This window comes from Synchiropus splendidus, chromosome 9 (genome assembly GCF_027744825.2).
Source record: "Synchiropus splendidus isolate RoL2022-P1 chromosome 9, RoL_Sspl_1.0, whole genome shotgun sequence".
NCBI lineage: Eukaryota > Metazoa > Chordata > Actinopteri > Syngnathiformes > Callionymidae > Synchiropus > Synchiropus splendidus.
Window position 1 is genome coordinate 14,426,300 of NC_071342.1, and position 23,054 is coordinate 14,449,353.

General features: G+C 44.2%; 3 protein-coding genes across 5 annotated transcripts in view; 1 reads left to right on the plus strand and 2 right to left on the minus strand.

The window, feature by feature from the left end:
- The first annotated feature begins 1,970 nt into the window (after positions 1-1,970).
- pla2g12b (phospholipase A2, group XIIB) lies at positions 1,971-4,771 on the plus strand. Its single transcript, XM_053875342.1, has 4 exons — positions 1,971-2,380; positions 2,731-2,807; positions 2,888-3,053; positions 3,189-4,771. The coding sequence occupies exons 1-4, from the start codon at positions 1,972-1,974 to the stop codon at positions 3,305-3,307; spliced, it is 771 nt and encodes a 256-aa protein (XP_053731317.1). The 5' UTR covers position 1,971; the 3' UTR covers positions 3,308-4,771.
- A 1,830-nt stretch (positions 4,772-6,601) lies between these two features.
- On the minus strand, positions 6,602-14,096 carry oit3 (oncoprotein induced transcript 3). The gene is made up of 9 exons (XM_053875447.1): positions 13,941-14,096; positions 11,119-11,493; positions 10,546-10,656; positions 8,536-8,658; positions 8,343-8,465; positions 7,959-8,119; positions 7,482-7,894; positions 6,965-7,064; positions 6,602-6,895 (listed from the first exon to the last, which is right to left on the minus strand). Exons 1-9 carry the CDS (start codon positions 14,062-14,064, stop codon positions 6,743-6,745), a joined length of 1,683 nt encoding a protein of 560 aa, XP_053731422.1. The 5' UTR covers positions 14,065-14,096; the 3' UTR covers positions 6,602-6,742.
- A 980-nt stretch (positions 14,097-15,076) lies between these two features.
- mcu (mitochondrial calcium uniporter) overlaps positions 15,077-23,054 on the minus strand; it is a 63,047-nt gene continuing 55,069 nt past the window's right edge. For 2 of the 3 annotated variants that reach the window (XM_053874795.1, XM_053874794.1), the window contains exons 4-9: positions 20,898-21,068; positions 20,555-20,659; positions 20,339-20,499; positions 19,099-19,302; positions 18,152-18,268; positions 15,077-18,040 (exon numbers count right to left, since the gene is read on the minus strand). In XM_053874795.1, coding sequence (XP_053730770.1) covers positions 17,960-18,040; positions 18,152-18,268; positions 19,099-19,302; positions 20,339-20,499; positions 20,555-20,659; positions 20,898-21,068 — 839 coding nt within the window. In that variant the 3' untranslated portion in view covers positions 15,077-17,959. Of the gene's footprint in view, positions 18,041-18,151; positions 18,269-19,098; positions 19,303-20,338; positions 20,500-20,554; positions 20,660-20,897; positions 21,069-21,488; positions 22,598-23,054 lie in introns of those variants that run through there. The other variant, XM_053874796.1, reaches the window with a different exon arrangement.

Consider the following 23,054-nt stretch of genomic DNA (forward strand, 5'->3'; position numbering starts at 1 on the left):
CTCTCAACCCAGTGAGACATTTTGAGCAAATTCAATGAGATGCAATGGGAGAGAGAGACGAATGAATGACGTGTTTGGTCACCAGTGAATTAACTGAGCAACATGTTAAATGAACTAAGTGTAGTGGATGCATCACTCTAATCGGGAGATGTTTCATTATTCATCTTACAAAGACTGAAATCCTGTGTGTTTGGTTTGTGAGAGACAAGATCATTATTGATTTTCTCTCTTTGACCTTTCTCATATATATATATATATATATATATATATATATATATATATATATATATATATATATATATGAAACCAATGGTGCGCTTTGACTGCCATTGAACCATCCAGCGATGGTCCACACTGTTCAAAGTCCAAGAGTCCAAAAACAGAAACCCGCAGGTCCACGGCCAGAAGGTATGAAGTCTCCAGATCCAACTGGTGCTGGACCACATTTGACTTGGGGCTGTTCCTCTTCCTGGTACAGCAGTGTCAGCACATGATCAATAATTCACGACGCTCGTGGCTGTGAGCGCGTGAACAAATAACCCATTCATCACCGGAACAAGCGTGAAATAAGTCATGCCAGCAGAGCAAACATCACACCTTGTTAACTTTAGTTTGGAATCAGGACCCAGAGACGTGCAGGTCAGAGCCGACCCTTCTCATCCCTCTTCCCTCTTCCATCCAGACCAGAACCTCCCGTCACAGGAACAGCTTCTTCCCCTCAGCCGTCAGACTGTTAAATTTGTGATCAGCCTTTGTTATTTTATTTTATTTTATTTTTTTCTGTCAGCACTTTATTCCAAAACACTTTCCTAGTTGGTGGGATCCCCACTGACCATGGCAATAAATTTGATTCTGATTCTGAATTTACTTTGGATTTTTACCTTTCAAAAAGGTTGTTTGACTAACCGTTGTGATCGTTGATGCTCTGTGTCCAATATATATATATATATATATATATATATTAACGTGACATATCGAGAGCTAACATAACACGTGTGTTTCAGCGATCACATGGAAAAGATTTTACCGCAGAACTTTATTTTCCAGCATTTCGTCCCGGGTCATGAACTTGTCATGAGAGAAGCGGCTATGAAGTTATGCAACACCTTCTTCATTTCAGCAGTAGTTGCCGTGCGGTGGAGAGAGGTGTTTGCTCATTTCCTGCTGTTTTTAGTGTAAGTCAGTCAAACTACGCACTCAAGGTAGCAGAGAAGACAGTGAGGGAGATCACATGATTCATCTGAGGAGGCCACACAAAAAAAACCTCGAGAAAATTAAATGTCCTTTTAATCCATATATATATATATATATATATATATATATATATATATATATATATATATATTTGGATTAAAAGGACTGGTTGCTTTCCAAATCCTGACTCCTGTGTCGCTACAGTAATAATAATAACAACCTGCCTGTCAAAATACAAAAATCAATGGGCAAAAAAAGAAATACTAGCCTGGGTTTTATTTAATTTATCTATGTATTTCCTTGGTGGGATGGGCTTCAACGTTTGACGTGAATCTATGAACATGCACGTTAGAAACACTAGATGTCGCCATTTCCTCCAAACTGGTCCGAGACGAGCGCACTCCGGAAGTGTGAAAACACTGATTCGAGAAACCGCTTTTTAACGGCTGTGCTCTCTTTCAACCACTAGATGGCAGCAGTGATCAGGGAGGGGAAAAAACATGGCTTCCTGGATGTGTTTTTAACTTTTTCAACTTATTTAAGATGAGTTGTCAGATCCTCCTGGAATTGGTTTCTTTTGACCTTCAACCAAAACCCCACAGCTACTTGAGGTGCTCCAGACAGCTGATTGGATGATGCCTTGAAGCTCCGCCGATATGAGCTGACCTTTGACCCCTGGCAGCCCTGCTGTCTGTCTGATCAGAGGTCAAAGTCTGACCAGTCGTAGCTTCCTGTCTGTGCGAGCTCCTCTCAGTGTCAACACCGGCGGCGATCACCATGCTGCTCCAGACTCTGCTCCTGCTTATTCTCTCGCTGTCTTCATCGTGGTGCGCCACGTTGGGCCACTACCAGGCCGGCGCCACGGAAGAGGCCTCTGACGTGGATCTGCAAGTGACAGAGAGTGTCCCAGCGGAGAACAGTCTCTCAGACCTGTTGGCCAGAGTCGACACAGATGAAACTGCGAAACCTGTAGATGCAGCCCAGGAACCGAGCACGAGCGAGACTTCACCCGAGGAGAACGAGATCCTGCCTGTCCTGCAGAACTCAACGTCGCTTCCCCAAGAGACAAGCGCCTGGAGCATCCACTCCATCAGAAGCAGCTTCCAGACTGTGCACGGGTACTTTGACTCCCTGGTGGAGCTGGTGGGGGGACACAACGGCGTCTGTCGCTACAACTGCAGATACGGTGAGTCCAGATGTTTTGATCCTCATATGCTCGCAGTACTGGGAGGTATATTCTGGAAAGACATGAGTCAGTGAACAGTGTTGATGCTATTTTCTCATCAGTCTCTGAGAGTGAGTGACGTAATGAAATCACAGAAACAAGGCAACAGTTTATCAGCCTGGTCTCTATCAGGCCAGATAAGTGTCTCTGGCTCGGCTGATGCCGGACACTCAGCGGGTCTTGATCCATTTGCACAATCACAGAGCCGCTATCAGGTCCGACTTATCTGAGATTATTGATGAGGTGAAACATGATGCTGCGACGGCGGGAGTGATGACGTCGACAGTTTATCATGGCGCGTCTGTATCCAGGAGATCCTCCACAGCCTCGGCCCGGCTACCTGCACCAGGAGCCCAACGGCTGCAGCTCATCCCTGGTGGGACTGCAGGTGATCCCCGGCCCAAAAACATCCACAGCCTTGTTTAAAACGTTGCCTCACCTGTGTGTGTGTGTGTGTTCCATCGACAGCTGGATCCAGGCATTCCTGCCATGACAAGGTGCTGCAACCTCCTGGACGTCTGCTATGACACCTGCGGCAACAACAAGTACCACTGCGACTCCAAGTTCCGCTCCTGTCTACAAGACCTTTGCTCTGACCTCAAGACCAGTCTGGGCTTCATGTCGAACGTACAAGGTGAGAAGCAGAAGCAGGACCAAGCCATCTTAGATCCCGAGTCCTGAGTTTTCAGTGGAAGCATCGACGTATACAATACATGAAGATGTGGAAGTGAGTCTTTGACCTCTTGGTTTATTGATTCTCTCTCCTCAGCCTGTGAGTCAATGGCGGATGCTCTCTATAACACGGTGTGGACCCTGGGCTGCAGGCCCTACATGAACAGTCAGCGGGCGGCGTGTGTCTGCGTGGGAGAGATGAAGGATGAGCTGTGATACTCTGTGCTAGTGATGGCTGGATGAGGCACCATGAAACAGCACTGCAGGGTTGATGAAACTGGGTCCTACTTTTCAGGGGCCACTAGATGGCGCTCTTGGTTCAGACATAACATCAGCTTTCATCGACTTAGCTGTTCAAATCCAAACATTATGCGGCGGACAGTGCCATCTGGTGGCCTCTGAATGTCAGGACACTGTGTCATGAAACCTCATCGACCCATGGCCACTCTGGACTGTAAAAACTAAAAAACTAAAACTATGTTTTACACCAGTTTACCTCGCCATCTGAACCAGCAGAACAATGAAGGCAAACGAAAATGTGACTCTCAGAATATTCATAATAATATTCAGAAGCCATTTTTCCGTTTGGGCTGGATGACTCCATTAGCATAAATTACTGATGACTCCAAACAAAGCACCCGGTGGGGAGGATGTTGTAGAGGGATTCATTTCCTTTTGATAGAAATGATTTAAAGCTGCGCGGCCGTTTAATGTCTACAGGACTCGCGCATTAGTCAAACGTGCAACGCTCTTTATGGAGGTTATTTTTTTAATGAATAAATGTTTGAGTAATTGCAGTTTAGCTGACGTGACGGCAAGATGATGAAGTAGATTCATAGTGAGGACAGGATTCATGCTGGGATATGATATATTCTTTACTTTCGTTACAACAAGTTTATTTTAAAAGAAATAAAAGGCACACGTTTAGTTACTTTACTTTCAAAAATAAATGTTTTTCGGTAAAACTGTGGTGATTACAGGTGGATCAAGTGTTCACGTTTTGTTTCATAACTTTAAATGAAAAGCTATTTTTATTACGATACTTGTAATCCAAGCAAAAATGAAAAATACTTTTGATAAGACTAGTTTCATTAACATGGCAAAGTAAACAAATAAATAATATGTCATGTTGAAGTATACAATATAATATATATATATTGATTAATTCTGGGCAAATGTGCAATATTATTAAAAAATAAAGTTATATTTTCCCTAAATTAATTAACGTGGTAGGTATTCCGGGAAAACACTGTGTAGCATTCCAAAATTATTTAATATTAATGGAAAATACTTCATAAAACATGCAATAGAATGGCGATTTCCAAACTGGAATGGAAGACACTGGAGCCTTTAGAGGCTCAAATATTCAATTGAAACGGTGATATTCTGTTTATTTTATTATGTATTCTCAGACTGCTGCCCTGATGATGAAGTCCTGTCAGCCTTCAGAAATGAACCATGTGACCTGTGAATGAGTTCTAATAGAAATGTCACTCAATTTACAGTGGCTAAACGCAGCTGTCAGGGCGAGATGCAGTGAAGTGGATGTATTACCCAGAATTCCCTGAGACCTTGACACTGCGACTGGCACTGGAACACATAGTTACATACGAGTGTTGGTGTGCAGGAGTGTTCACCGTGTGTGTTTGTCTGGTGCTTTAAATAAAGCGACGCTGCTCGTCTCCTCTCATCTCACACTTTGCATGCGACGGCGTGACAACTTCTACTCAGTACTGAGTGGCTTCTGCTGCGCACATCCATGTGGTGCGGTGTTAGTTCATGCAGTGGCATGTGCCCAGGCCTGGCTGGTGGAGGACGTCCGGCTGCATTTAAACCTTTCCCATTCATCAGAAGGTTTGTGAAGCGCCATGGACAATATTGGCGGCAGGAGTCTAACCTCAGTGTCAAGACCACATCTGCTGTGATTTTTTAAAATGACAAAATCTGTAAAAATTCAAGGGATGGAATTCAACCAATTGCTAAGTCAACTGCCACCGAGGTTGACATTAATACACTGTGCACTGTCAAAGAGAAGTGCCGCTGTTTTACATGATGGACTGTGTTCTCTATTCTGTGTGGTCTCTATCTCGGCCCCATCTGTCTTGACTCGCTCCCAGGTTTGGTGGTCTCAAGTACAACTCCACTGCCATCCACCGGTGTGTGTCATATGCCAGTATACATTACAGAGCAGAGAAGAGCGTTGTAGAGTGCAGTAGAACTGCGTAGAGCCAATCACAATGGAGCAGAGCACATTGGAGCAGGGTGGAGAAGAGTAGAGTAGATCAATGTAGAGCAGGGTGGAGAAGAGTGGATGGATGCAAATTGTGGAGTGGAATCAAGTAGGGTAGAGTAGAGTAATGTGGAGTACAGTATTGTAGAGTGCAGTCGAGAATAATGGAGTATAGAGGAAGAGAGTATATCAGAGTATATCAATATAGAGTAAAGTAGGTCAATACAGAGTAGTGTAGAGTAGAGCAGAAGAAAGTAGATCAATACAGAGTAGTGTGGTGAAGAATAGAGTGGAGTAGATTTGAGTACTGTGCAGTAGAGTCAATCAATGTAGATTAAAGTAGAGTAAAGAAGATCAATACAGAGTAGTGTGGTGTAGAGTAAAGCACATACATAGAGTAATGTGGAGTACAGTATTGTAGAGTACAGTCGAGAATAATGGAGTATAGAGGAAGAGACTATATCAGAGTATATCAATATAGAGTAAAGCAGATCAATACAGAGTAGTGTAGAGTTGAGTAGAGGAAAGTAGATCAATACAGAGTAGTGTGGTGAAGAGTAGAGAGGAGTAGATTTGAGTACTGTGGAGTAGAGTCGATCAATGTAGAGTAAAGTAAAGTAGAGAAGATCAATACAGAGTAGTGTGGTGTAGAGCAGAGTAAAGTAGATCAATACAACGTGGTGTAGAGTAGAGTAGAGTAGAGTAGAGTAGAGTAGAGTAAAGAAGATCAATACAGAGTAGTGTGGTGTAGAATAAAGCACATACATAGAGTAATGTGGAGTACAGTATTGTAGAGTACAGTTGAGAATAATGGAGTATAGAAGAAGAGACTATATCAGAGTATATCAATACAGAGTAGAGTAAAGTAGATCAATACAGAGTTGTGTGGTGTAGAGCACAGTTAAGTAGATCAATACAGAGTAGAGTAAATTGGAGTATAGTGGAGTAGAGTTGATCAATGAAGAATAAAGTGAAGTAGAGTAGAATGAACAGAGTAGTGTGGAGAAGACTACAGTAGGATAGAGAAGAGCAGTGAGTAGCACAGTAGAGTTGAGGATAGTGGAGCAGAGCAAAGTGGAGTAGAGGAGAGCAGAGTAGATCAATGCAGAGTAGAATGGCGTATGGTAATCTCCAACATAGAGCTGAGTGAGCTAGAGTAATTTCAGCAGAGTAGAATGGAGCAGAACAGAGCAGATGAGAGTTCAGCTCTGACTAATTGAAGAGCACAAAGCAGCAAGACGGCGGTGCCAAGTCAAAGTACAACAGAGAGATTTGGCATCTTTTATTGGCTACGTTGCCTACATGATATGAGTCAGTGAGTATAGTGAGAGTATCTTGACGGCAGAATGTGACATTCTGAACCTGCCATGTTGCTGCTGATGCCGACGACACTGCGGACCTCAGCTGGAACTGAACAGTTGTCAGGGGTCAGAGAGGATGACGATGGGTCCACCACTCAGAGTGTGAAGCTCCCTCTTCGGCCCAGCCTGCCTGCGCACGCGCCCCCTGCACCTCTGTGCGCAGCGGGAGTCTCCCGCCCCGCAGACCAGGACCTGACAGTGGAGGAAGACTTGCTGCAAACAAAGGCATCGCTCAGCTCAGTCCGCCCTCCCTCCACGGCGGCTGCTTCTGCCCGGACTCACCCGGCTGTCCTTCCCGATGAATTTGAAGACTGGGACTTGGTAGTGCTTGGAGAGCTGGTCCTTGGAGGTGATCTGAGTCACTGTTTCATCTGAGATGCAGCTGTGCAGGAACAAACACGGAGATCTTAAACACAGTGATCTTATCTGTTTTGAAACTTTGAAGTGCCACTGAGAACCGTACGTGCTGCAGTAACACTTCTACACAAGAAAGGTGCCAATTCCCAGGATGATTTTTCCTATTTCGTGACCCTGGGACTCATCATTCATCAGAGTCTGAGGTCGATAGATTCCTCATTTTCTGAAAGGTTTCCAGTCTTGTTTCTGTCAAGCAGCTGAGCCTGTGGCGGCGCAGCTGCTGCTCCTCTAGCTCCTGATCCGACTTAAACAAATGAAGATTCGCCACTTCGCGCTTTCCTGCTCATTCATAGGTGCAGAGACTGGTTTAGCCAGGGTCAAACTCTCAATGTTCTACTCTGAGTGTCTACAGGAAGACAGCTTGAAGCAGATAACCATTCACCCGTCTTTGATGAGGAAGTACTTGAGGGCCTGGTCAGCTTTAGGCCCCGGTGTTGCGAAGCAGCTCTCGACCAGTGCGGAGAGACCTTCCACCCTCTCTTTAGGTTCCACCCCAAAAAACAGCGAGTCGTGGAGGCGCAGCTGCGGCGGCGTCTGGTACGGCTCGGAGAACTCCGCACTCTTAAAAAGCTCCAGGGAGAAGGGGAAGACTCCCTCGCTGTGACCCGCCAACTCCAGCGGCGAGCCGCGCTGACTGGCCTGGTATCCATCGGAGACCTGGTACTCTCTGGGGAACTCGCAGGTCACTGGCAGCACCAGCTTGTTTGTGCGCATTATCAGGTCCCTGCTGCTGCCTGGGCTGCTCCGAGGAAGACCCGTCACCATGTTGCTGCCCACGATCTTGTCACCTGTCACCTGAGCCGCAGCAGACGTCTAAATATGTGGACTGAGAGCTATGAAAGCGACTGCGTGGCCTGACCTCCACTGTGGTCCCGCAGGTCTTCAGGCTGAAGGAGAGATTGATGTGTGTGCCGTTGGAGATGCCACGACAGGAGGAGTTCGACAGGAATAGCTCCAGTCCTCCCACCAGGTCCTTAGGTACGGAGACGGTGATAGAGCTGGGGTCACACTGGACCGGCACTGCGAGACAGCAACACAAAAGCGATGAAGGAGATGCAGCAACAGCTGGATTTGGATCAGCGACGGCTGCTTCCTGTCTGATCAAACCAAAACTGGGCTTTTTTCTTCTGCTGTATCGACTGTGCGTGGAGTGACTGTGGTGTTTGGGGAGCAGCAAATCCTCTGGCAGAAAACATTTGCACAGTGCAGCAGTGGTATCGATCATTCACACTCTCATACACACCCTGACAGGTGCGTTTGTCCTCCCCCAGCTCCAGTCCTCGGGGACAGTGGCACCGGTGCGAGTCCAGCCAGGACGTGCAGCCGTGACTGCAGCCTCCGTTGTCGGCATGACAGCCGGTGACCTCTGCCACACAAACAAAGGGGATGATATCACCTTGAAAATAAACAACTTGTAAATGAGGTCTCGGATCTACCTCGACAGCTGATCCCATCTTCAGCCAGGACCCGACCCGCTCTGCACTCACAGCGCCGGGAGCCTTTAGTGTTGGCGCACACCTCCGAACAGCCGCCATTGGCCCTCTCACACTCGTTCACATCTGAATGCACAGCAGCTTTATTTTCACGTGGGCTTTAACTAAGTACAAAATGCTGGAGTTTATTGGGCAGTAAAGTTGCAGAGAGCAGGCTGTTTATTGACTTAGACCAAATTTAAAGGACTTTTTCTATTACTGAGCGGAGCCGTAAAAAATAATGATGGATGGAGAGAAAGAGAGGCTCTTATAGTGACCCCACCTTGGACCCTCATCTCAGAGCGCAGCATCGGAATGAGAGGCCGTGATTTCTCGACCCGAACCCATGTGCTTCATGTATTTGGTGTTTGAATCTAGCAGTACACAACAGCCTTTCAAATCAGACACAAGCATGCTGGGATCTTTTCTAACTATTTCCTATGGTGGCTTAGTGGTGCCAAACAAAACATACAGTAACACAAAACACACAGACAGTTCTGGGTGATTGTGTGTTTTGTTTTGTCAATGTGTGTTTTGCTTTTGCAATTGTGTGTTGTTTTCTGATTGTGTGTTTTGTTTTGGCAATTGTGTGTTTTGTTTCGTGAAAGTGTTTTGTTTCAGCAATTGTATGTCGTTTTCTGATTGTGTGTTTTGTTTTGGCTATTGTGTGTTTTGTTTTGTGAAAGTGTTTTGTTTTAGCAATTGTGTGTCGTTTTCTGATTGTGTGTTTTGTTTTGGCAATTGTGTGTTTTGTTTCATGAAAGTGGTTTGTTTAAGTAATTGTGTGCTTTTTTTCTGATAGTGTGTTTTGTTTTGTCAATGTGTATTTTGCTTTTGCAATTGTGTGTCGTTTTCTGATTGTGTGTTTTGTTTTGGCAATTGTGTGTTTTGTTTCGTGAAAGTGTTTTGTTTCAGCAATTGTATGTCGTTTTCTGATTGTGTGTTTTGTTTTGGCAATTGTGTGTTTTGTTTCGTGAAAGTGTTTTGTTTCAGCAATTGTATGTCGTTTTCTGATTGTGTGTTTTGTTTTGGCTATTGTGTGTTTTGATTCGTGAAAGTGGTTTGTTTTAGCAATTGTGTGTTGTTTTCTGATTGTGTGTTTTCTTTTGGCAATTGTGTGTTTTGTTTCGTGAAAGTGGTTTGTTTTAGCAATTGTGGGTTGTTTTCTGATTGTGTGTTTTGTTTTGGCAATTGTGTGTTTTGTTTCATGAAAGTGGTTTGTTTGTTGTGTGCTTTTTTCTGATAGTGTGTTTTGTTTTGTCAATGTGTATTTTATTTTGTGAAAATGTGTTTTGTTTTAACGGTTGTATGATTTGTTTTGCGATTGTGTGTTGTTTTCTGATTGTGTGTTGTTTTCTGATTGTGTGTTTTGTTTCATGAAAGTGGTTTGTTTAAGCAATTGTGTGCTTTTTTTCTGATAGTGTGTTTTGTTTTGTCAATGTGTATTTTGTTATGTGAAAATGTGTTTTGTTTTTACGGTTGTATGATTTGTTTTGCGATTGTGTGTTTTTTTCTGATTGTGTGTTTTGTTTTGTCAATTTGTGTTTTGTTTTGGCAATTGCGTGTTTTGTGAAAGTGGGTTTTGTTTTAGCAATTGTGTGTTGTTTTCTGATTGTGTGTTTTGTTTCATGAAAGTGGTTTGTTTAAGCAATTGTGTGCTTTTTTTCTGATAATATGTTTTGTTTTGTCAATGTGTATTTTGTTTTGTGAAAATGTGTTTTGTTTTAACGGTTGTATGATTTGTTTTGCGATTGTGTTTTTTTCTGATTGTGTGTTTTGTTTTGTCAATTTGTGTTTTGTTATGGCAATTGCGTGTTTCGTGAAAGTGGGTTTTGTTTCAGCAATTGCGTGTTGTTTTCCGATTGTGTGTTTTGTGTTGTGAAAGTGTGTTTTGTTTTGCACCTCTCCGCCACCATAATTTCCTGTGCTTGTTGTGTTCTCTTCTTTATCAGTCGCTCATCCTTCCTCCCTCACCAAGGCATGTTTGTCCGTCCGGTCCCAGGACCATCCCAACAGCACAGTGACACTCTGGCTGAGGACACGTGGGACCTTTGCAGTCCACCACATCGCAGATGTCATAGAAATCTGAGCAACAAAGACAGACAGGAAGAAAAAGTCTGAATGTTTGTGCAGATGGATCCTCCTGAATCCCAGAACAGAAACTCACACAAGTGTAGTTTGATGACGGTAGTGTAGTCTCTTGCATGCTAATGCTAGTTTTACCTTGTTTACTGTGCATCTTAAATGAGGTTAAAACCTTCAAAATGTTGGAACACATGGCGCCATTAAAGAGCTTCTGAATAGCTTTTATTTCATATTTTTCTGAGGGTGGACCCCATTACTTTAACGACTCAGAAGGGTAATGCAATTATTTGTGTTCCACTGATTCATTTAAAAAAGGATATTGAATTCCAAGTCCGTGAAGGCACAGACTTTGTTAGAAAATGTTGTACAAAAACACACACAGTGAAAGGAATTGCTGGCTAAAGAGACAGTTGGCTCATGAGCAAACAAAGACGGACGAGTTTCTACGACATGTGCACTCACGGCCGCAGTAGACTTGGAAGCAGGCGGATGGTCTGGGAAGGCGGTACACGAAATACCCTCCACTGCAGGCCTTCACATCCACGCTGGCATTCCAGCGGCAGCAGTCGTCTCCAAAGGTGGCACAGACTGGCAAGCTGACCACGCCGTCTTGGATCTGAGGGTGGCTGCCGTTGAGCCACACGGGAGAGTGGGTGCCGCACTGATTCCCCGGGATGCAGAACGTGGGCATGGCTTCACCTGCCATGCCGGTGAAGCGGTACCATTCCCCAGACATGTGGTTGTCACAGTGCGGCAGGCCGGCCGACTGGTTGACATGGTAGTCCGTGTTTCTTCGTGGTTCGTTCAGGCTGATGTAGGCAGAGCAGGGGTCCGGAGCTGGCAGAGGATCGACACATAGAGCAATCTCAAAGTGGTGAAACACGAGACGGGAGGGCAGGCAAGGTGTTCAAGGTGTTCCCCAAAGATATGTTTCCTTTTGTCAGGCTGATGGAGGAGAGAAAGCTAGTGTTTAGCAGGCGAGCGAACGCTCCTTTCAACTCCATTTTCAGTGTGAATATAGACCATGGCTTCATGATCCAGCTTTGACTTTTTGGGTTTGGCAGCAAAGTGTAGGAAAGCCACTTATTACCCTTCGACGCCCCTCTTACAATAAATTAAGGTCCGGTCCAGTGTGTGACTCGGACTCAGCCTGAGCGCGGTGGGTTCACTTTATTTGTGGTTGGCACCTACGGTGTTAGCGTCTTGGCAACTAGGTCAGAAGTCAGGGAAAGGCCTTGGGACCTCATCCTGGTTATGGTGTCTGGGTTATGGTGTCTAGACCAGGAGACGCTATCAAGGGTTTTGACTCAGGGCCATGGCACTGCTTCTTGGTCAAGGTCAAGACATGGGTCTTTGCTGCAGACTGGGGTCAGGGCTCTCGATCAGTTTCTCTGGTCTGGGCTCAGGTTAAGGTCTTCTGTTCCCCTGGGACCGAGGTTGGGGTGTGAGCCTGGGTGTCTGGGTCCAGGTCTGCATTTCAGGTCTATTCTTGGTCAAGGTCTTCATGCATCGGCACTTCAGTCCCCTTCAGATGTTTCACCTTCATATAGAATATATGTCGTCACCGGCCCCCAGTGACTGCATCTCAGTGGAGACTCGGAGTCAGAACATCAAGCACATAAGAAGATTAGCGAGAGCGAGGAGGAAAACTGTCAATAGTCTCTTTATACTCACTCAACAGAGTAATTAAGCAGAGGAACAATGAAGGGGAGACGTGTGGGACGACAGCAGAGAGTGAGTGATGCTGATCAAGAGGATCAGCAGGAAGTGAAGGCAGCAGCTGTCACCATGGAGTGGCAGCCTCCTGACGGCAACACCCTATTGCCCTGGTAACCAGCTTCACTACAGGCTGTTGCTCACTAAAACGTCTTTATAGTGAAGCTCCAGGTTGAAGAGGGATAAAAATATCCGCCTAAGAAATTCATCATCATCACTACGTCTATTTCAGAGCGTTTTTCTGAGAGAAAACACTCAACGTTTCAAGGCTTTCTACTGCGCCTTTAGTCATGAATGATAGGGACGAATCTGAGGCCGGGAGAAGGAGCGGGACTGGACGCCTGTTCCACAGAGAGGTGGAGGACATCGCTGACTCATGGGGCTGGATGCTAATAAGGCCACTAAATCCAACAGATGGGGCCCGAGTCACTGATTGAAGAGCCAAAGATGTGCAGCGTCAAGCTTATTCTTTATTTTTCTTATCGACAAATCCCATTACTGGGAGACAAACGGCAATCCTGTTAGCAAGTTTGCTCCATAGCTTTTCACACATTACTCTCAGCGTTGGGTCTGAGCACCAGGCTGCAGCATGTGGCACCCTCTGTGAGACATGGTGGGTCACGGACAGAGATCAAGGGTGGTGAAGAGGAGAGTGCAGTCAGGGTGGAGGAGGACTGGCATGTCGCGGTGTGACATCACAAAATGAAGAGACTTAGCAAACGTAAGCGAAGAACAGATGAAGAAGTCATTGGGAGGAACCAGGACGGTCAGGATCAGATGGTTTGGACAAAATTTTGTGAAGATGGAGGTGAAGAAGAAGGCGTTCACTGAGGTCCACGGATGTTCAACGGAGAACATGAAGGGGATAAATTCAGGGTTTTGGAGCTGGTAGGTTTAGGTGGAGGAACCTCTGAGAAAGGTTCAAGCAAATGACAAGTCAGATGATGTCATGGGCCATAAATGCATCCAGCCCACGAGTTAAGTTTGATGAGGATTTACTAGCTGACAATTCATTTAAATCAGTGCTTTGGAAAGTAAATATAAAAGACATTAATTGAAATTAAATGTGGAGATTATGTGATTAAATACATTGCTAAAGAAAAGAAGAACATTTTTAGTGGCAATATTTATATAAATAGAATTTTTAAAAGGTCGACCCATGAACTGAGGAACCAGAATCAGAAAACTGCTTATTGACTAGTAATGTGAAAACCAAACTTTATGTGTGCGTGTGTTTCGGGAATCAATAATACAAATGAAACAAGACCACAAATAATAAAGATGGCAAAAGAAGGGCCAAAGAACGGTGCAACCAAACACTGTTGACACCGCCTTCTTAGATGTCTGAGATAAAATCAATAAATAAAAACCATAAAACAATAAAAAAGTATTTTGTATTGGGGCGACATGCTGAGCTGCTGGTCCACTAAAAACAAACAAACTGTACGATAAAAAGATGGTCAACAGACGACCAACATCGGTGTTGCGTGGTTCAACAAGCAAAAAGCCAAAGAACATATTGTATTATCTGACAGATGAATGTTGCAAAATAAAATATGGCGACTCACCGGTGGCTGGGACGGCGACAACACCTTGCAGCAGAACTGTCACCACAACAAATATCATCTTGTGCTTGTAGTGACAGCAGAGACATGAGCTGTAACCTCTTGTGTTCATCAGTGGATGCTTCATATCTGCTCCTCTGTCCGTCTGTCTGTCCGACCCTGACCTCTCCACCCCACACTCCACAAAGAACATGCTTCTATTGTTCACGCCGCACAGCCCTCAAACACACAAGCAACTTCCACGTACCGTACCATGTCTGAATGTCTTCAGCCTTTATGATTTAAAACCGTGCTGGCTGAAGGTCGATAAGCATCATGATCTCTCAGTGAGATCAATTGAGCTCTCCTGCCTCATTGCTTATCCGCCAGCAGCACCAGAGACAACTCTTCTACTTCACGTTCAGCAGCGCAAAACAAGTGACGCGTGCACTTTTTTATGTCTTACATACAATTAAGTGAATGAGGGACATGGATCCTGGAGGCTGGAGGATGAAATGAGCTGTGAATGCTCACATTCCCTTCATATTGCCAGGTCTCCTGCGGAGGACATAGTGATTTATCGTACCTCTGCTGTGCATAGGAATGATTTATTTATTGTTAAATAAACAAGATTTTTTTTTTTAATTTCATATAAGTAAATTCCTTTTTTTCTCCACGTCATCATGAGCTCAAACAATAATAACATTCAGATAGTTATCATTTGAGCTTATGATATTAATAAAGATGACGTGACCTTGAAAACCGTTTTATATGTTGTGAAATAAAAGCCACAAGAAAGTGAATCATCCAAATAGAGCCACATATGGCGTTCAATTTTCGTGTTCCACCAATTATGGAGTGATCCATTATAATCTAACATGCATGTGAAGATGAAAGTGCAGCTTTGGACATTGAATGTTGCTGTTGACCTGCGCTCAAAGTGAAGCCTCATGAAATCTCGTGGTATGGACTGGTATACATCATTTATTTATCTTTAACCACTTCCTTGCCGATCTATCTCAGAGGGATGTCCGGTCAAGTGTGAGCGGGAGGCCAAGGAAAGCCGGAGGATGGGGGTCAGGACCCCGACAGCATCTGCTGGTGAACATCTCCGGCATCAGTCACGTGACGAGGAACAAAACTCACCGCCACTCAGCAGCTCCAAAACCTGGATAAGGATTTTATTGATAATTGAATTACATTTCTCTTTTATACATATTTCATAAATGATACAGGATTTTACATGTTCTTTTTTGCCAACATTACAGCATCATATGTCAACAGAAACATAAAGACGAGAGAACAAAACAAGGGGTCAGAATGGAGAATCATTTCCACCCGATTTATTCTGCTTCAGGCATTGAAATCCAAGTGCATGTAAAAACAACCACACAATTCATAACTGAAAGAAGGTCATGATATATTTGGATGCAAGTGACGCCTCGCACAGTTGTTTTCCATTCTCGAGGGAGAATAAAGAGAGTTACCGGAGTAAACAAGGTGATGGAGAGCGGCTGGTTGGCTTGGATTTGGCAGGACAGATTCTCAGACTCAAGTTTGTCCATTATTAGCTAAGAATCTCTACAAATGACGCTCTTACATGATTTCTCCTGTATTTTCTTTTCTTTTTTTTTTTGTTGATAAATCGTTTATTTTAACATAATTTTCCCCTGTAAACATACATTCATGCAACACCCTCTTTATAGTAAAGTTCCTTATATTATAGATTTAGGTATTTTTTAACAAATGAAAGCAAAAGGCATGGAGTGATTTTAAAAAAGGAGGAGATGATGGCGGGACATGGAACCAGCAGAGGGGCCATTTGTGTGTGTGTGTATGAGACGGCAGAAATAGAAATCCAGAAAGCTGCCGGGGATTTATGAACAATCTGGACTTTGCCCCCAATTTCACTCCCACTCGAGAGAAAACAAAAAAAACCACATCACCCTCAAACATGCAAGTGTTCAAGTCACATGACCACCACCCCAGCAGTGAAATCCATCTTCACACAAGGCACCATTTCGACACACTGATGAGGCTGCACGAGTCCCGAAATAAACAGCGGTGACGTGAAAGCTCTGTGTATCGCCCGCTTCTAAAACACATAAAAGGCTGTTCTGTTTTTTGTTTATGGAGCAATAAGGTCGGCAGCTGCGATTTTGAAACAGGTCAACGCAACATCCATTGTTTTGAATCCAAGTTAGACTCATGGCGTCTGATGCTAACCAGGTCAGTGAATGCACCTTAAAGCAAATTATTAACTCATTTTACATAAAAAATAAAAGTTTTGCACTGAATCGCATATGACTTTTGCTCCTGGGCGCAATTTTTTGGGACCAAAAATTGGACGTTCAACAGCCAGTTATGTGTGTTATAACAGCCAGTACACAGATCTACAAAGCCATCTTGACCACACACACACAAAGGTGATGACCCGTCCCCTTTGAGGAAACAAACAACTAAAATGACAGTGAAAGGTCCAAAGAGGATCTCCATTCCACTACCTGAACAAACGCAATCCCAATAATGGACCAATAAGCGGAGAAGGCTTCTGAAGGCTCTCAGGACAAACAGATTCAGGGGGACTTCAGCTCGATGTGGCAAAGAAAAGGTGCCCGATCGGGTACACGGTTGAGATAATGCTCCTACACATTCACAAGTTTCTACTGAGGGCATACCACAGCATGCAGTCTACCCTGCCGGGCCGTCGAGGGAGCAGGGAGGCATCACGGCCACAGTGGGGGGAGGAAACTGGTTTTCTACATCGCCTGAAGACCAAAATCAAAACTTTCTATTCACCTGTCTGTTTCCAGAAACGAGATGAGCGTGAAATACATGAACATTTAGACATTTTTAGATGAATCATAATAGCTTTTTTCATGTTCAAAAAGGAATAAAAACCTAAAATTCAGAACAGAGTTTTGTATGACAACTGCAACGTTGGTACTGAAGAAGGTCAGTGACATAAAAGTCAATTCACATTCTAACTTATATCATCAAAGCACATTTGAAATTTCATCACCAGATTCTTGAATAAAAACGGACACTCACCAAATATAACAAAAGACGTGTTCGGTGAAAACACAGTTTGGTTGGATGACGAACATTAAAATGGTCCAACAGTCTTCCTCCCCCCATTGAGGAAAAACTAGCCTCTGGTCATCAGTTTATTTGATTGTATACATATATATATATATTTATTTATATTCTTCTCATAACAAATATACTATGGCTTTCAAAATAAAAAGTGCCAAAATATTTTTTTGGAATAAAAGAACACACAGTGATGTTGTTGTCGGTAGTACTCTCATGTCTGGGCAGACCGCAGGGCCGCTACAGGATTATCAACAGGAAGAGGAAAGCAGGCCGTCCAGGCATCCTGCAACGAAGGTCACCCGGGGACTGATGTCCGTCCCGTGGAGGGGAGAGGCAGCGGAGGAGAGAGTCTCTGATGGTGCGACAGCAGTCAGACGTGGCACGTTGGAGGCGAGGGCTTCCTTGTAAACTTTATTAGATAAGATCCACCGGCCCGCGAAAAGTGTGTGGACGGTTCGACTGCTGCGTCCACCTGGCAGAGTGACCGGATGTCCCTGTCCCGCGAGTCCACACGCGCGCCGCTGTCCAGCGAGTCCCCTGTCCCGGAGTGTCCAGATGCGTGACAGTTCCTGGTTTTGTCCTCAGGAGGTCCCTGTAGGTTTCCCTTCACATCATCCATAGTGCCGGGGTTTAATTCCATCATCACCACCATCATCATCATCATCATTATTATTAATAATATCATCATCATCATCCTCCTCCTCCTCACTCTTTTCAACATCTTCACCATCTGAGAGAGTTTCTGGTATTCTCACCGTCTTTTCCCTCTTGAAGCAAGATTCCACTTTCAGTCGGGAAAGAAAAAGAAGAAAAACAGAAACAAACCAACTGAAAGAAAGAGAGGGATGGGGTCGTCGGAGAGGAGAAGCGGAAAGGGAGGGAGTGTTGAGGGAGGAAGGCAGAGGGAGAGAGAACTACAGGAGCGCAGAGAGGGATCACTCTTCCCATCATTCTTTGCCATTGGAGAGCTGTTGCACCGGGAGCTGAAGCTGGAGAGGATCTCGAAGACGCTTCAGATCCAACTCCACCTGCGGAACACCAGCAAGTAAAAAAAAAAAAAAAAAAAAGGTGTGAAAACAGCTGACTCCCGCTGAGCTTGTTTTACATGGCACATCAGATCTGTCAGCAGGCGACCGTACCTCAGCAATATCATCCTTCAGCTTGTTGTACTTTTCGATGTCGAAGCGTGTCCTCTTCACTCCTTTGTGGAAGAACAGCAGATACTGTCGGTCTCTGGCGTCGGGGTAAACATACTCCTGTGAGTTGACAGACGGGAGAGGAGAGTCAAATCTCACCTCCAAAACTCAATGCTGACACTCGGTTTCGTGGCAACGCATGAAGATAGAGAGAACATTTTGGAATAATAAAATAAAAAAAGAGACAGGAAAAAACTGCTGCCGCCAAAATAAATGGTTTTGTATTGAATTATTTGTATTAGATTTAAATACCATGATTATTAATCATTCATTATTATTATTTATGAGATTATTATTGTTGGCAGCATAATCTTTTTGTCATGGAGTACATACCAGTTATTTCTAGACTACAGCCAAGTTATTCTAAAACACATTTCACTTTCACTGTATTTCCTCTTAGCATGTATATCTAAGTACAGTGGTACCTGGGTTCCCGACCACAATCCGTTCCAGACGGCCGTTCGAGAAGCGATTTGTTTGAATTCTGAATCGATTTTTCCCATTACAATGAATGGAAAAAGAAATAATGCGTTCCAAGCCTTAAAATAGTCTTTTGTAGGAGTGAATGTAGAGTGTCTGCTGCAGGTGCGCTGTTCCTCTATGTGTGTGGCCGCTGCATGTGGGAGGGGTTGCCAAGTGAGTGACGTCTCTCCAGAAGTGAAGAGGTGCCCGGTGCGTGTCCAGCTCTGAATGTAATAACAAATACAATAACAAAGCGCGTCGTGGGTCAGTTGATCGGTCCGCACACGTTATGTTTTTCCGGCTTTGTTCGAGGGCGTTTGAGTTCTGGATTTTCGTCCGAAATCAGAAGCAAAAAAAATTGTTTGAAGTCCGGGACGTTCGAAAACCGAGGTGCCACTGTACTGTGGAGGGAGGGGGTGTGGTCTTACCTGGCGTGTGAGCACGAAGTAGGCGTACATGGCCATGGCGGTTCCGTAGGTAATAAAGTAAGTGACGGGCTCCATGATATCCCATGAATACTCCCACCAGGTCAGTCTGGCCAGGATGCCAAACTGGGTTGCCATGTAGGCCATCCCCCCCCAGAGCACCCAGGTGGTGCGCCGCTCTGCCTTCTTGCTCAGCTCGTCCCTCACCTACACAAACGCCAAGACAAGGGAGTTCTCAGATAACAGCCTCTGCCACAAGGTCATAACAAGATGTGCTCATAAGATGAGGGTTGTTACGATCACTTTGAGGAAACGAACAAATTTTAGAAGATCAAACTGTGCCAGTACGAGCCGCGAATATCCAGCAAGGTTCACTTTGTACCAGAGTTTCATGTTAACACCATGAAACTTTCATCTTCAAAGTAACTGTTCGGTCAAGACATTGATTCAAGCATTCAATAATTTACTGGACGGCACCTGCACACGCTGCGAAGAATGAGGAAACTGGTGTTGCCTTTATTGATGCTGTGACTCACCCACTGACCACTGAACTATGACTGACTGTGGAACACAGGGGCAGGAGGGCGACTAACATTAAATCCAAGTGCTGTGCATTCACGTGAGGGCTGCATAGACTGTGACCATGAATAAACAAAAAAACAAACAAAGAAAAATCCCTCAGGCCTTAAATCAGGTGGGAAAACCTGGGAAAAACACTACTGTGATAAAAAATAAATAATTAAAGAAAAAGAAAAATTATAGTTTATTCAAAATACGTTTTCCTTTTATTCTTTGATTATTATTTAGAGTTTTTTTGTTTTTTGTTTTTCCAAGGACAAGAAATATTCATGTACATACAACCACATGTATTTAACTAAATACAATTATTATATGTTATTATATGTTTGACTTAACAGGGGCCACACATGAAGTCACATGACCGGCAAAACTCCATAGTCCACCATACAAAAATGTAAATGTGGGTGGATGCCGGCACTAGTACATGGAACAGGGAAGGAAGACGTTTTGGGATTAAGAAAGGGCATTTCCTCTGTCTAATCTAATCCAAGTCGAATGTGTGACAACATCACTTTTCATGCAAGATTTTGTGCGTTAATCCCACAGCTCACGTAAGTCCAGTCAGTCGATGGGTGGCAGGGTATTAAAACACATTCATTTTACATAAAACTGTCAGCTTTCGGACGCTCTTGAAAGTGATTTAACAGTTATTTAAATTCCACACCTTCTCCAAGGGGCGCAGTTGGGAGTTGAGGTCCTCCAGCCGTCCAATCAGCTCCCGCTCTTTGCTGAGTTGGTGCTCCTCGATGCGCAGAGTAGTGTAGAGCTGCTGCACCAGGAACTTGACATCGTTCAGCCTCTCCGCCTCCTCGTGTGGCAGCAATTCTGCGGAGCAACAGCGGTAAAAAAAGCCTGGTTGGGAGTCGGCGGCCGCCCTCACCTCTTCTTGGTGGCCTCACTAGATGCGTGGTGTCGTTGATGACAAGCTTGAAATCATCCAGCAGCAGGATGTCTATGCCTGTGGAGGAGGCCACCCTCGCTCCATCTGGGAGACACACAAATAGAATAGAGGACGGGTGAGACCGGTGAGCACACCTCCACACGCACACTTCACCTCTCCCGACAATCATGTCTGACTGAACAGAACAGAGAACTGCAGCCGTATCTGCACGACAAGATGGTTATTCCAGCGACACGTGGACTCCGGCGGCACACTCATGTTATTGTTCACAATTTAAGAATGAATTCATGCTCTCGTGTGTGTGTGTGTTTCATGAGAATACCGGTGGAGTAGATGGCTACCCGGTCGATGCCTCTGTCCTCAGCTTGGAGCTGCTGCAGGAAGACTCCCACACAGTCACTGAGAGGCTTCAGGGTGAACTGGCATCGCTCCCTGCGTGACGGCAAACTGACTGAGATCACCGGCAGCCCGTTCTGATACACCACCGTCACCTCTGTGGAGAAACAAACGACACAAACATAAGCAAAATGTTGGAGCCCCGACATTGAGACGTCACGTGTAATAGTCCTGAAAGAATACGTGGATTAAAAGCGCTAACTATATTACTATTTTTGTTGTATTAAAGCATGACATATCAACGTGAATATGGGTTCTGTCTTGTGGACTTACGTCAGATAAAAACATGTGTATTACCTTGGAGTTAGGGCTACCACAAGCACTGAGTTAAATGTTAGCAGGTGTGTGAAAACTAAGTAAAAACTGATTGAAGCTTTGCCATAATGCGCACTGGAGTTAATCGCAGTTCAAATGTTAACACTTGGTTGGAGTTAGTGGCAGCCATGATGCTAACCTGGGTTAATCCTGACTGTCGAAGTTCAAAAAGTGTTGCTGCGCTAACACGAACGAAGATTACCTGAGGTGCCCACACAGCAGATTATAGCCATCTGTTACATTGTAAGAAAGACAAGGAATACAAACTTGTAGAACGCGTCATACTCACTAAACTACATGTAAAGGGCAGTGTAGTAAATATATAAACGGCAGTTCTGCTTCATTTACTTTGGATGCTGAAGCACCACAACTTAAATACCTCTTCAACTTTTTCAGTTACTTCATGCACAATTGTACAGCAGCGATTATTACATTCACTCATTCTACAAATACACATGTTGCAATTTTAATCAATTTTATCTCGTAACATGACTCAGTTTTCCCAACGACAGTGGCGTCAGGGGGACATAAGGCCAATATCAAAACACACACCATGTTGAACACAGATGCATCTACAGACATAGAGTGAATATTTGTGAGGCAATTACGGTTTCCTTTATTCACACCCATATGTTGAGTTATTCAACCCTGAGTTAAGCAAGTACAATCATTATTAACAGCGAGTAAAGCTAAAACTGTTTCTACTTTTTATCACCTAGTAATGCTAATTTATTATCACTTCCATGGCTACTACTAAGACTGTTATCATAATCAGGTCTACCTGCTCAACTACTAAAATATTTTTAAGAAATATAACGGCCAATACTACGTCATCAGCCAATATGACCAAAACTGTTTTTGTTACTTCATCAGGAATCACTCCTCGCCGTTTCTCAGCCACACTTCACGCCTCTGTCCTCAAAAACCTTTACTACTATTCATCTCATTTTACTAATACAAATATTATTTCAAAACATCTTGCAATAACCTTTACTGCTTGAAGTTCTACTCTGATAGTATTGATGCAATTTTCGCTTCTTGAAAGTATTTGCATGATTGTAAATATTACTTTGACTCCTCCACTACTACTTCTCTTCTCTATTTTTAAATCCACTGACACCTTTTACTTCTTTAACTACGACTGCAATCTCCTCTAAAGTATGTCTTCATGAACTACTAACGCTGTTTGGTAGCTGCCCTTCTTCCATTACTGTCAAACGTTCACATCGTAATGAGACATAAGGAGCTTTTCCGCTGAAATAATGTTATATTCCAATACTCTGTTGAAGATTCTCTGCTTTATCTTCATTTCCAGCTTGAGTCCCCCCCAAACCATCCTCGACTGGATAAGAGGTAACACTTTTTATTAAGCGTGAATGTTCAGTCGTGCAGGAAAACCTTGCCGAAGGGTCAGCGGGGAGTTGAGGCAGCAGCCGTTTCACAACAACACATGATTGGGGGAAATCACGATTCTTCGATCCCTACTGACTAAAACAGGGTTTTTTTCACATGTCGACAGAAGACCACTGCGCATCCTGAAGATGAGCGCGGATTGATATTTCTGACCTTTCACTTGACAGATCTGATGTCCTTATTGATATTCTCCTCCCAGGAGGACGGAGAGTGGACGCCGCACTGATGCTTTTTACGATGAAACTGACACGAACCAAGACCTCCTGTCTACATTTACTATTTCCCCGGAACACACCACTATTGAGAGTGTGGGTCTATAAGCTAGATCCTGTGCTGATGTTGCTGCTGCTGCTGC